The 14,134-nt window shown below is 41.7% G+C and overlaps 1 protein-coding gene across 4 annotated transcripts in view; it reads right to left on the reverse strand.

Moving 5' to 3' along the window:
• Positions 1–207: 207 nt before the first annotated feature.
• The window catches only part of CTPS2 (CTP synthase 2), a 104,908-nt gene continuing 90,981 nt past the window's right edge, over positions 208–14,134 (reverse strand). For all 4 annotated transcript variants that reach the window (XM_058714403.1, XM_058714404.1, XM_058714402.1 and 1 more), the window contains 3 exons: positions 12,482–12,626; positions 1,522–1,632; positions 208–427 (listed from right to left, as the gene is read on the reverse strand). In XM_058714403.1, coding sequence (XP_058570386.1) covers positions 1,563–1,632; positions 12,482–12,626 — 215 coding nt within the window. In that variant the 3' untranslated portion in view covers positions 208–427; positions 1,522–1,562. The remainder of the gene's footprint in view (positions 428–1,521; positions 1,633–12,481; positions 12,627–14,134) is intronic.

Consider the following 14,134-nt stretch of genomic DNA (forward strand, 5'->3'; position numbering starts at 1 on the left):
GACAAACTGAAAGAAACTTGGGCCGCACCCAAACTTGTGGTTGAGTTCCAGCTCACAGAATGACTCCATTTTTACTCGAAAATCACTATCGCATGTGCCCTGTCAGCCTTCTCATACATCACAGTGAAGGCCGGGTTACCTGGATCCTTGCTCCCTGCCAGAACAGCACCACTCGCCAGACAAAACACAAACACACTTTCTCCCCCATGAGGTCATTGGGAAAAGTTTAATTGGCTTACAGAAATTTGTGAGAACCAAAGGCTGCCTCTGGAGTGAAATGGAAACTAGCCTTTTGGTTCTGGTTCATCTATAATTAGATCCCCTTTGAGGCTTTACATCCATGTTTGGTGGAAAACAGAGCAAATCTTTAAGAGTATGGTGATTTCCTCAGAGAGTTCATTCATCCTGGCTTCAATTACATCAGAACCTAGAAAGAAAGAAAGAAAGAAAGAAAGAAAGAAAGAAAGAAAGAAAGAAAGAAAGAAAGAAAGAAAGAAAGAAAGAAAGAAAGAAAGAATATAAGTATTAGCAACATCAGAAACTGAATAATGTAAGTCTTAAAATACCTCCAACTAGCCTTTGTACCATTTTGGTTTGGTACTAAAGGTCTCCATGTTTGAGGTAAACCTAAACAGAGAGAGATATGCTTTCCCTAGTGAACATGAATATTCCACCCCAAAGTGAAATATGAAGAGAGCTCATACTAGAGCAATTAACTCTTTATAATCTTTTCAGAAGCTTCTGTCCTGCTAAGGAAAGCTGCTCATTCACTTCAAGGCCTGCCATAACACTAGACTTGTCCCAGGCAATATCTGCCTCTGAGCTTGAGTTTAATAAAGCTATCCAGACTGCGATCCTCCCTAATAAAGCCTAAAAGAGCCATGGAGAAAATAAGCTGTCCTCAGAAGCCAACCCCGTCTCTGGCATCTTCCTACAAAGAAATAAAATACAATTTTATTTTATACAAATCCAAGGAAATCTGCTTTTCCCTGAAGGACCTAAACGAGGGATCAGCAAACTGTTTTTATAAATAAAGTTTTATTGGGAAAGCCACACCCCTTCATTTATGTATTGTCTAGGCTTGCTCTCCCTCTAGAATGGCAGCGTGGAATAGTTGCAACAGAGACTGCCCGGCCCGCAAATCCTAAAATATTTACTATCTGGCCTTTTACAGAACAAGTTTGCTGACTTATTACTACTCTAACCACTATCGCCCCCAGACACACATTTGTAAGTGCACTTACATATTTGTTCCTGGCCCCAGGTGCATTCCGTTTTCTCCCTGCTAACCATTTTCACCAGAGCTTTCTCTGGTGCATCCCAGTTTCCCCAAAGCATGATCGGCTGTTAGGCCTATCCTAACTATGCCCTGGGATGCTCCTGTTTGCTACCTATGTTAGTCAAATAAGAGCATCCTGAGAGAGCAAAATCCTACAAGGCAAGTCCTACGATGCTACTTTCTCCACGGGACAACAGCTTATCTGTAAGACCAACAGATAATACTTGAGGATTCCATCTTACCCTCTCAGGAAGTCCTGATCATTCCAGGTCATGTATTAGTTTCAGCTTATTTCCAACTCAGCTATTCTTGGCTCTGAAAAGCTGTCATCACTGGCATCGCTGTATCTATCACTAGATCAAAAGAGGAACTAATTTAGCAAGGTGTAAAAAAAACAAAACAAAACAAAACAAAAAACAACCCTGGACCATTATTCTACTTCCAATTCTGAACACTTTCCATAATTAATCCCCATTCAGAGAAAATGCTAAGAAATATTCTACCGTCACTTTCTAGGCACTACAGAAAGAGGTTAGTTCAATTGCACACGGTGATCTCCTTTTGTCAGATGAGCTGATCACCTGCTTTCATCTTAAGTTGGAGGTAACTTATCAGAAAATTGATAAAATCATTTCAACTTAGATTACCATTCATAACCTTCCGAAGACTGCTAATAAAGATCAGTAGCATGAAAGTTTTCCATTCCAACATTCTCAGACATCCAAGGATTTGAGAAATAATTTGCACAATTATGCTATTTTCATATTAGAAACTTTATGGCATGTTCCTACTCCCTCGAGTCACATGTAGGATTCAAAACAGGACCAATTACTGACATAGATGTTGCCGTGTTGGGTTCCCTCAGAAGTGCACCTTCTCCAGGAGATAGCCCTGAAATTGTAGTTCTGTTTTGAGCCATGAGCTCAGGGTGGGGTTCCTCTTGTTCGGTTCCAAATAAGTCAGCAAGTAGATCAACTCCACAAGAGTTCTACTGATCTATGGAGATGACGTTGCCAGGAAGTATTTTATGTGTGACCCAATCCTGACCTTGACCAACTTTTTTTGCTGACTTATAGCAATAGAAATCTCAATTCCATAACAGGTGAAAATCCACTTTTTGTTTGTTTGTTTAAGGAGGAAAGGGAACAACTGAAGAAACCCTATGCTGACAGGTTAGGAAACAAAGATTTACTCTAAATATATTGAGCAAGTATCAATAAATACATAAACAAAAATGTGAAAGACAAGCCCACTCTCCTCCATGACTTTTGAACAAAATACTGGAAAGGCTGCAGGGGCGGGGCTAGAGTATGGACGGGAGATAAAAGATTAAGAACTGGCAGAAGAGAGCAGCCTGGGTGGCTCAGTCGCTTAAGCTTCCAATTCTCAATTTCAGCTCAGGTTACGATCTCACAGTTCATGAGATGGAGTCCTGAGATGGGCTCTGCGCTGACAGCGTGGAGCCTACTTGGGATTCTCTCTCCCTCTCTCTCTGTCCTTCCCTCACTCTCTCTGTCTTTGAAAATAAATAAAAAAAAAAAGAATTGGATACAAGACATGTTAGAGAAGCATTTAATGAACATATCCTTAACCAAATAGAAGAAAACTCCTACTTAGATTTTAAATCAGGAAAATCAGTTCTACTGTTACAAGAGGGTTTCCAGTAAAGAAAACACAGGAATAACTGAAGAACGTTTTTTCAGAAACTGCCCCTTCCTTATCTATGCAGTCTCACTACACAAATGTAGACTCTTTCCTGGTTCTGTGCAACAAAAAGGGATTTGGAAGTTGCACTCGACTTTCTCTGGGAGAAGAAATGAAGGTCAGGGTGTTGCAGTGATTCATCTGGCACACAGCTCATTCAAGGTGGGGCCAGAATCCCCATGATGCTAACCCAGGCCACAAGCTCAAGTCTAAACTGCTACAATGTGCCAGCAGTCACATGTCCTCTGACTCCACAAGTGAGAAGGCATCAGATTTTATACCTGCTTCCTTCCCTACTTCTGAGCCCAGGGAAGAGTAAGGTGCGCCCACATCTTCCCCCTCACACCCCTGGTTGTAATATTTATTAGCCACATACTTTTGGACTGACCACTTGACTCCTGAGAGTCTGGGAAAAAGTAGTAACAATACCTACAACCTCACCAAAATGTAATGAGGGCCGAAAGAGAATGCATACATGTGCTCTGGAGACTGTATAAAAATATAAGTGATTGCTATTTATGGGATTTACATATTTATAACATGATAGCTCTCAACAAGTCGTGGAAATATAAGGTCATAAAAACTGCCGATTGCATGATTTTCAGAATTGTTTCTTGTACCGAGTAATTCCCTGCTCACGTTAGCCAGCAGACTTGGGTGGATCTGTTTGTAAGCTAATGGCTCTCATTTCTATCTGATGGCTGGCTTCACCAAACTCTGACCACACAACAAAATGGCATAGGCTGAGCCTAACAAAGCGAGACTCAGCTTGAGTTTATTCACGTCCCAGGCAAATGAGTGGGTTCACTCATTTTCTTTCACATGTGTCACTGGCCAGAGGTAGGACGATGAAATAAGCCATGGCCCTCAAGAACAGAATCATCAAAATGGGCATTGCTGTGAAACGTGCTGATTTTAGGGCATTCACGTGCCAGCAAAAAGCAAGTGCTAGAAATAAAACGTAGATCATCACCACACGCAGAATAGCAATGGCTCCCGCACATTCCATAAAATGCGGGTGCTACTCTGTGCCGTATATGACTTAGGGGTTCTTTTTGCTTTCACACAGAACAAACTTAAAGAAGTCATAAGATATACTTATTTGGGTACATTTGCACTTAATTCGAGACATCACAGCTCTATCTTAAGGCTAACCCATCTTTTTAAATAATCTTCTCTGTACCCATGCACATGTTTCTCAGGAGGGAAAATTATTAGACATTCAGGTCTTACATGTTAAATTCTACGAAATGTCACAGAATATGGACTCATTTGTGTGTATCTTGATATATTTGATGAGGGGAAGTGTTTTTTTTTTTTTTTAAGTTTATTTATTTTGAGAGAGAGTGAGCACGCACAAGCAAGCAGGGGAAGGGACGAGAGAGAGAGAGAGAGAGAGAGAGAGAGAGAGAATCCACAGTAGGCTCCTCAGTGCTGCCAGCACAAAGCCCAACTGGGGGCTCTAACTCATGAATCCTGAGATCACCACCTGAGATAAAATCAAGAGTTGGATGTTTAACGGCCTGAGCCACCCAGGCGCCACTTGTGGAGGGGAAATTTTAAACCTGTACTGCCCAATATAGAAGCCACAAGCCACAGAAACTATCTAAATTTCAATCAATTAAAATCAAATTGAACTGAAAATTCCATTCCTCACTCACTTCAAGTGTTCACTATGTTACTGGGTCACTTGGTTCTTATCCCAGATGCACCAAAGAATTGGAGACCTGAGACCAGAATGGGGAGATAGAGTTTATTAACTAGATAAGTATAGTACACTTTCAAGAAAGAAAGGGGGCCACTGCTGGAGCAAAAGTGGTAATGGCCCCAAGAAGCTCTAGCTGCACCCTTTTAAACCTGTTTTCTGCATATGCAAATTTGGCTTTGATTGACAGCTGGTGGTTATAGTGCATTTTGGCTTCTGCGCAAGTGCCTACCCATGATGCACCTGTTATAATTGTATTTATTTGTGTATTATATATTTATGAGTTTCTAATGAGCTTTTGCTGTGACCTTAAGGGCAAGCTGCACCTTGTGGGCACATGCTCAGCTCGTGGAAGTCGCCTTGTGGCTTTTGAGCCAGCTGTGGGGCTAGGCCTTTCCTGTTCCCTTAGCTCTCAGAGGTGGCTCTGAAAGTGTGGCCGTTAACCCTGGGGGATGGCTCTGAGGGTGTGGCCAGCATCTGCTTTATGCCTCCTCCCTCTCAGTTAACTAACTACCTAACAAAAAGTTATGTGTGACTGGTGGCTGTCATATTGGGCAGTGCAGATTATAGAACATTTCCATCATTTCCATCATTTCCATCATTGCATTGCAGAAAGTTCTATTGGATAGCACTTATTTTAAAACAAATGAATAATGATTTTAAAAAATATGATCATCTCCTTGTCACTCCCTAAAAAAAAAAAAAAAATGTTTTTTAAGACCTGGCTATCTACAGTTAATGAAAATCATGGCAAATGTCTCTCGTGCATGCATATGCCCCCAAAAAAGTTTTTTCAAAAAAGTTTTTTACTATATTCTTTTTAAGTAGGCTCCAAGCCCAAGGTGAAGCCTGAACCCACAACCCTGAGGTCAAGAGTCACATGATCTACCGACTGAGCTGGCCAGGTGCCCCTATGTTATTTTTTACAAGACAAAATGAAAATCACCAGCAACGACTCATGGGAATCTCTATCCTAACAACACTGGCTTGACTTACCAGACTTGACTGCAACAGTCTATTGTGTGGTTCTTTGACAAATAAAAGGCTTGTCATAATCATTTGTCAAAGATTCCTGGTTCCTAATAAATTCCCAATGTAAGAAAACATATATTCCAAGGCACCAGGACAAGATATACGATGCCTCATATATCCCACCTTTTATGCTACCCCAGGGGCAGCCGTTAAACCATTTATTCTCCATTAATAGAAAGAGGTGGTTGGAATTTTAAAAAACCTTTTTTTTTTGACGGCATACTGAGGATTCCCAGCCTACATGAGTTCCCACAATACTTTAGATCAAAATCCATTCTGTGTGGAACAAGCATGTTTTAAAACAGGTTGCCAGGCACACAGTTTTCTCCAAAGCATTGTTACTGCTACACTTACTTCCTTTTCAGAGAGCCCCTGGAAGCCGTAAAATATAAGAGCAATGGAATGAAAACTTGGTATGCTGTGAATGACTTTTGCATTGAATAGTAAATGGTGGACTACAAGCCAGGCAGGGCATTAAAAGCACAGTAGTCTCTAGTACTAGGAACTTCATTCCTGGTGGCACCCGTACCATCAGCACTGCAGTGAACCACCATCAATAAAAGAGCACCTTTCAATCAACATTCAATCCCTAAGGGAAGGTGTACTCAAATGTGGTTTATTCACAGTACTTTACCAAAAAAAGTCTCAAGGTATGGAGTCGGTGACAAACTGCGGGGCAGGGAAGGGGGCGCTGTTTTAAAAGGTGTTTTAAAAACTGCTTAAAAAGAATCATTTTTTTTCCAGGTCACTTTTCCTTGAAATGTAATAAAGGGGAAAAAGTACCTCTTGATAGCAGTAGCCAGAAAGGATGTAGACCCTGAGATTTAGGAGTAGGCTTGGAAAAAAGTACCCCGTAGGTAGCAAACCCAGAAGTCAAATCCATAGCACCTGCTCTATGCATCCACATTGTCCCCAAAGAAACAAACTATTTGCACCTGTCCCCTCTAAGGTATTTCTAGCTGGACTAAGAATCAAAGTGACATTAGACAGATTAATAGGGGAAAATTGAAGAGGCAAAAGTTTCTCTTGAGCCTGCAGGGTCTTGATCGCGTTCAGCTCAAAAACAGTCCATGCGCCAGGGGCGCCTGGGTGGCTCAATCGTTTAAGCGACGGACTTCAGGTCAGGTCTTGATGTCACCGTTTGTGAGTTTAAGCCCCACATTGGGCTCTCTGCTGTCTGCACAGAGCCCGCCTCGGATCCTCTGTCCCCCCCTCTCTCTGTGCCTCTCCCACACTTGCTCTCTTTCTCTCTCTCTCTCTCTCAAAAATAAACACTTAATGCGGTGCCTGGGTGGCTCAGTCAGTTAGGCATCCAACTTAGGCTCAGGTCATGATTTCATGGTTGGTGAGTTTGAGCCCCGACTGGTAAACTCGAGCCCTGCTCGGAGCTCCACAGTCTCTCTCTCTGTCTCTCTACACCTCCTGGGATTCTCTCTCTGTCCCTCACTCATTCTCGTGCTCTCTCTCTCTCTCACACACACAAATAAATAAATGAAAATTTTAATAGATAAATAGATTTAATTTAAAAATAAATAAATAAATAAATAAATAAATAAATAAATAAACATTAAACAAAAAATAGTCCATGTGCCAAAGTGGCATATTTTGAGGGAACTTGTCCCAAACCCCTTCAAACTCGAAATAATCTTTATGCCAAAGTGGCCCATCTTGCGGTGGCCTGCCCTTGGCTCCTACACACCATATATTGTAAGAATGGCCCTTGGCCACACTAACCGTGCAGACCGAAATTTAAAAAAAAAATAGGCAAGACGATTCCAAGTTTAAAATAGTGCTAGAAAATGTACATCAGAGAGGCCACACCCACCTCCAATGCCCCCACCACCGGTCAGCAATGATTTTCCTCCAACTAGCATCCTAACAGGATACAGATTGGCAGGATACAGACTCACCTCTCACTAAGCGGTTTAGGAATGTATATCAAGAGCCACAAAAGTGGTGTGAGCTGAAGCAAAAGCATTGAAATCTTCTGGGGAGATCGAGGGACTGCAAGCTGTTCCCTAAGGATTTGTGTGCATTTTATTCTAGAAGTCGAGAAGCCACTGAGAGTTTTAAACTCCAAAATAATGTAGGAAGATGGACTGAAAAGAGGAAAGCTGGAGGTATAGACACCAGGTAGGAAGCATTGTAGTAGGCAAGAGATGAAGGAGAGCAGAACTAAGGTAAAATTAATAATTCTCATTTAGGGGCATCTAGCTAGCTCAGTCGGTAGAGTGTGTGACTCTTGATCTCGGGGTTTGTGAGCTCAAGCCCCATGTGGGGCATAGAGCTTACTTAAAAAAAAAAAAAAATCCCATTTAATTTCCCACCATAGACCAGACACTGTGTTAAGTGCTTTACATTTAGCCTGGGTGGCTCAGTCGGTTCAGCGTCCGACTTCGGCTGAGGTCATGATCAGTGGCATTCGAGACCTGCATCGAGCTCTGTGCTGACAGCTCAGAGCCTGGAACCTGTTTCAGATTCTGTTTCTCCCTCTCCCTCTCTGCCTCTCTCTCTCTCTCTCTCTCTCTCTCTCTCTCTCTCTCTCTGTGTGTCTCTCAAAAATAAATAAACGTTAAAAAAAAAAAAAAGGAGGGTCCTGCTTGCCAGGGAACTCAGGAACTTGGCTTTCAGAATGTTTTATCCGTTACTAACTGATAATGCCAGTTTCACTTGGTGCAGGCTGTACGTACAAGCAATGTGATTTACGGTGAATGCTTGCTTTCCTTCTGAGAGTCTGGAATCTGAGTGGCTACTAGGTAGAGAATGCCTATGTGACCAGCCCCAATAAAAACCCTAAACTCTGAGTCTCAAATGGGCATAAACACCACACACATTGCTGCAGGGGGAAGGTGAGCTGTGTGTGACCTTTCACGGGAGGGAGAGGGCACAGGAAACCTACAAATCGATTTCTCCAGACTCCACTTATATCTTTTCCTCTTACTGATCCAGCTGTGCAAACTTACTCTGTCACTGTAGTGAATTTCAACCATGAGTACAACTGTATTCAGATTTCCTTCTAGTGAATCATCACACTTGTGGGTTGTCTTGGGGCTAAAACAAAGACTTTGAGTTTGATTTTGCATGTACTTTTGAGTAGCTTATAAAAACTTGAAAAGGGGCACCTGGATGGCTCAGTCAATTAAGCTTCCGACTCTTGATTTCGGCTCAGGTCATGATCTCACAATTCGTGAGTTTGAGTCCCACATGGGGCTCTGCACTGACCGTGTGGAGCCTTCTTGGGATTCTGTCTCCCTCTCTCTCTGCCCCTCTGCTGACTGCTCTCTCTCTCAAAATAAATAAAAATCAAACTTAAATTTAATAAACCTGAAAAAACACTATCCTACAGCTGTTATGCCTCTTGAACAAAAGACTCCAAGTTGAAAACCAGATGGAACTGGTCCTCATAACTGCTGCCACTCTACAGATAACAGAGTGGCCAAAAACTTAGCACACTAGCTCTAGATCCCCAAATAATATTCTCACTGCAACTTCCTAGGCACTAAAAGAGAACTCTTCTCCACAGGGCAGAATGCAGAGGTTATAGCTCAGGTGTACGTGCACAAAGCCAAAATTTTTTTTACATTCTGGGCTTTAAAGATGTCAGCTGCACATGTGCCATGTAATTACATACCGTCAGCCAATTTCTGGGAAAGGAAGTCATTATTCCACTGTTCATATTCCTTGTTATGGTTGTTTATGGTTGATTACAGTCGGTAATCTTGTTTGACAGAAATACAGTCCCAACTCAGCTCACATTAGAGCCTGGCCGTCAAAGCAGCTGTCTGCTTTTCAATGTTCACTGACACCATGGAGCTGGGCAGAGAGAAGTTGAAGTTGAAGGTTCTTCTGGAATCCTGGTGTCTGTCACTGGGTTAACTCATGGGTGCCATTCTTAGTCAGAAAACCCCCTTAGGTGTCAGAATTAGACTACACTGTATCCATCCTCCGGTGCTACCTAGAATTGTTACTTTAGCAAACAAGGTGGTACGAAACAACCTCGTCTGCTGGGAAGCCAGGGAGGTAAAGATAAATAAGATGCTCGCCGCCCTTAAGAAATGCACTGGTTGGGGAGCCTGGGCGGCTCAGTCGGTTAAGGGACTAACTCTTGATTTCGGCTCAGGTCATGGTCTCGCAGTCCATGAGTTCGAGTCCCACACTGGGCTCTGCACTGACAGTGCGGAGGCTGCTTGAGATTCTCTCTCCCTCTTTCTCTGCCCCTATCCCACGCTCTCTCTCTCTCTCAAAACAAACAAACTAAAAGAGAGAGAGAGAAACGTACCGATTTATGGCTGATATGTAGGAATTGTCTGACTACCATGGAAGCACGCTGGTCAGCTGTAATTCCAACACCAGCATCAGAGTTATATTAAGAAGTCTTTCCTTCTCCTTGAGACATACTGAATCTTGCTCAGAAGTTGCTAGCAAGGAACCATTTTTCTCAGAAACTGCTGGTAAGCTTTACTCAGAGACCACCATCCCCCATGTGGGAATCGGCAGGCCATCCAACACATAGGTGGGCAGTCCCCACAAATTAGGTAGCATTTATTTCTAGCCACTGCTTGCAAACAACCAGTTTTGCATGAATTATTTCTCTCAGCCATGTAACTTCCTCCACTGTCACTCTCCTTTTACATGTGGGCACCTGAAATAATGGAGACTATAAAGTGGCTGAGAAGGGTCACAGCGCACATGTGACATGGGACCACACTGGCATTTCCAATCTGCTACATAAGCCATGCGGTATCAGAACACAGGACGCTCTCTCCATGCACGATCTCACACGGAACCATATCACATGAGCCTGATTAAGTGCAGCTGCTCAGCTGGAGCAGGGAAGCTTCTGGAGCCCCCTCAGCCTGCTCCTCGCAGCAGCCCAGATCCAGCTCCACAGGGCACAGTATGAAAACCAGTGTGCCGGCTCCAGAGTATGAGGAATGATCATTAAGTCAGTAAGACACCCAACATGGAAATACGTAAAGCTGTTCCCATTTCAAAATGTGGGTAAAAGAAATGATAGAGAGCCGTGAGCTTCTCCTAGTAGGTGATGTCCCAAAGAAGCAGGCTTGGGTAACACGGGCACACACACACACATCGGACACTGATCCTGGCACTCTAAACTGCAACATCACGAGGGTTATTTGCCACGATGAGGGTCAGTGACAGTAATCTTCTAAACAACACATATCCAGCTACTGTGGTACTAACTCTACCTAACCGCTCTCTGATTCTGGCCAGGTCCATAAAGTTATTGTATCCAATATTCTTGCATGAGAAGGAGTAAAGATATGAATTGTCCCCAAACTAATATTTACATGTAAAGAAATTTTCATGAAAATCCCTAAGGTATTTTTTTTTTATTTGAACCTCATTTTCAAAATCATTGTATAATTCATCTGGGAGAATGGCAAAATATATTTTTTAAAATGTTAAAGAATAACGGGTGTAGGGTAGATAAGGGCTTGATTTACAATAATGCTATGATAATGAAGAGGGTGGTAAGGGTTCAGAAATAAGAGATGAAATCATCAATGGAACAAAACAGAAATCTCTGCAACAAATCTGAACTACTCAGCTTACTAACCATGGGGGTGGGGTGCAGATACTACCTTAAGTAATACACCAATAATAAAGTACATATAGATTATAGATTTAAACTATAAAATTGAAAGCATAAGAATACCAGTGGAAAACAAATGGGCCATTATTTATATAATATTTTTGATAGGGAAAGGAAGATTTTAGGCATGATACTAAAGGCAGAATCCATAAAAGTTAAAGATTTGATTACATAAATTTTAAAAATATGTAAGTAAGGGCACCTGGCTGGCTCAGTCGGTAGAGCCTGTGATTCTTGATCTCAAGGTTATAAGTTCCAGCCCTATGTTGGGTGTAGAGCTTACTGAAAAATAAAATCTTTTTTTTTTTTTTTTTTTTAATTTTGAGAGAGGAAGAGAGCCCATGCACAAGCATATGAGCAGGGGATGGGTAGAGAGAGCGACAGAGAGAGAGAGAGAAAGAGAGAGAGAATTCTAAGCAGGTTCCATGCTGTCAGCACAGAGCCTAACATGGGGCTCAATCCCATGAACCATGACACCATGATCTGACCAAAAATCAAGAGTCAGACGCTTAACCAACTGAGCCACCCAGGCACCCCAAAAAATAGGATCTTAAAAAAAACCACACACAAATAAAGACTATATAAAGTCCTAATTGAATACTCTTTAGGGAAAATGAAAACTACCATTAACAATTTAAAAGTCAAACAAACCCACTTTGAAAAAATATTTGCAACCTAAGAAAGGATTAATGTCCTTTATATATAATGAGCTTACCAATCAGTAAGAAAAAGGATATAATAGCAAAAGGAAAAAATAGAGCAGAGGATATGAACAGGCTATTCCTAAAAAAGCAAATAAACACAAAACATTTTTATATATTCATTAATCAAAGAGTCAACACAAGAAAACCCCATTTTTCACTTATCAAAATGACACAAATTTCTAAAATAATACCCAGCATCAGCATGATCTGGAAAGCTGACATGCTACCATTGTAGATGTGAAGAAATCATTTTCATTCAGAGAAAAAAATTATGATCGTTAAGAAAGAAAAAATTACTCGTCACTTTAAAAAAAAATCCTGTAATGATATTAAATTTCATGAGAAACCTAAAAAAAAAAAAAAAAAAAAAAGACGAAGAACAAGCCCAAGACATAGGTAAGCACAGCTTGGGATGGGGCTAGGAGTAGTAAGCTGGTTACCTAGGAGACAGTTTGCAGCCCTCTTGCAGGTAGGTATGCAGGTTCCCAGTTGCCGCAAGTAATAGTCCCAGGTATGGAGGGGAAGGCTTCATCGGCCTAGAAGAAAACTCAGGATGGAATTGGACACCAACAAAATAGGGGTGATCTGAAATGAGAATAATCATGATGCAATTGAAGCAGAAAAACACGAGAGCTGCTTTCAAGGTCTTATCTTTTCACAAGAAAACACATCAAACAGTGAGACAATTAACCTGCTATCATTGCCAGTGACTTTCATGAGTCATCTTCACAGCAGAATTTCACACGGCAAAACACATCTCACTTAATAAGAGATCTGGCATTTTATCTGTGCAAGGTGCTAGCATGAGCAAAATCAAGCCAAACTTTTGAATGATGAATCCTGCTTGCCCAAAGTCCGCTTGCTTTTTGAAGGCACTTCATTGACTTACCTTGGCTCCATTTCAATGGAATCCCTCTCGCTCTAGGCTAATTGTAGGTCATTCTGTCTCTTAGCTGGCTTCAGGCCATTTCCTACAAGGTCTTTACCGTTCCCAAGGGAAGAGTGGGGGGGGGGGGGGAATGCAGCAAGTACTTGCGGTATTAATCAGAGATGGCACCATGAAACTGAACTGACACTCTTACTTTAGCCTATGCCAACTTATCTCCTGCAACTATGAGTCTCAGAGTGATAAAAGGATGGCCTTTCAATGTGTTAATGGTGGTAACGGCTCCAGGTGGTAAGAGGTCAAGATATTTTTATTTTCTTCCTTATACTTTTCCCTATCATGTGAAACTTTTCCATGAGCATATGCTCCTTACATCATTGGGGGGGGGGGGGTGGAGGGGAAATTAATCGATTTTCATATCAAGGGTTGTCAAATCTCCCACACGAACAATTCAAGTTCTCTTAGATGTAATAGGAAGAGAAAAGTAGCTTTACCAGCTACTTTTAAATACACGAATCTTGTTTTAGAATGGAAAAAATTAAATGGGCAACATTTCCAAATCTCGGTAGAAATTGTACAGAATTGCAAATTCCTTCCCCTATCAGAATTCTCAAAAACTATGTTTTTTCCCCCGATTAGGAAGCAGTTCCTAATCAAGCAACTCTCTAGAAATCCAGCAACCCTCTTATCCCATAATCACTAGAGTACAGAACATGGTCAGTGCTATATTCCCTACTTTAAAAATTATTTTAACTTGGGCAACTGGGTGGCTCAGTCAGTTGAGCACCTGACTTTGGCTCAGGTCATGATCTCACAGCACTTGAGTTCAAGCCGCACATCAGGCTCTGTGCTGACAGCTTGGAGCCTGGAGCCTGCTTCAGATTATGTGTCTCCCTCTCTGCACGTCCCCTGCTCGCACTCTCTCTCTCAAAAAAAATAAATAAACATTAAAAATAATTTTTAATTATTTGAATTGCTATATATATCAAACCGAAGATGCCAGAATATAAGTTTTATAGGGGGAAGTAAATATAACTTTAAAGCTTTCAACAAGATGCTTTATCAAATGAACTAAAATTCTAGTATGGAAATCTGGGACGCCTGGGTGGATCAGTCAGTTAAGCGTCCGACTTCAGCTCAGGTCGTGATCTCATGGTCCATGAGTTTGAGCCCCACATCAGGCTATGTGCTGACAGCTCAGAGCCTG

Source organism: Neofelis nebulosa, chromosome X (genome assembly GCF_028018385.1).
Source record: "Neofelis nebulosa isolate mNeoNeb1 chromosome X, mNeoNeb1.pri, whole genome shotgun sequence".
In the NCBI taxonomy this organism is placed as follows: Eukaryota; Metazoa; Chordata; class Mammalia; order Carnivora; family Felidae; genus Neofelis; species Neofelis nebulosa.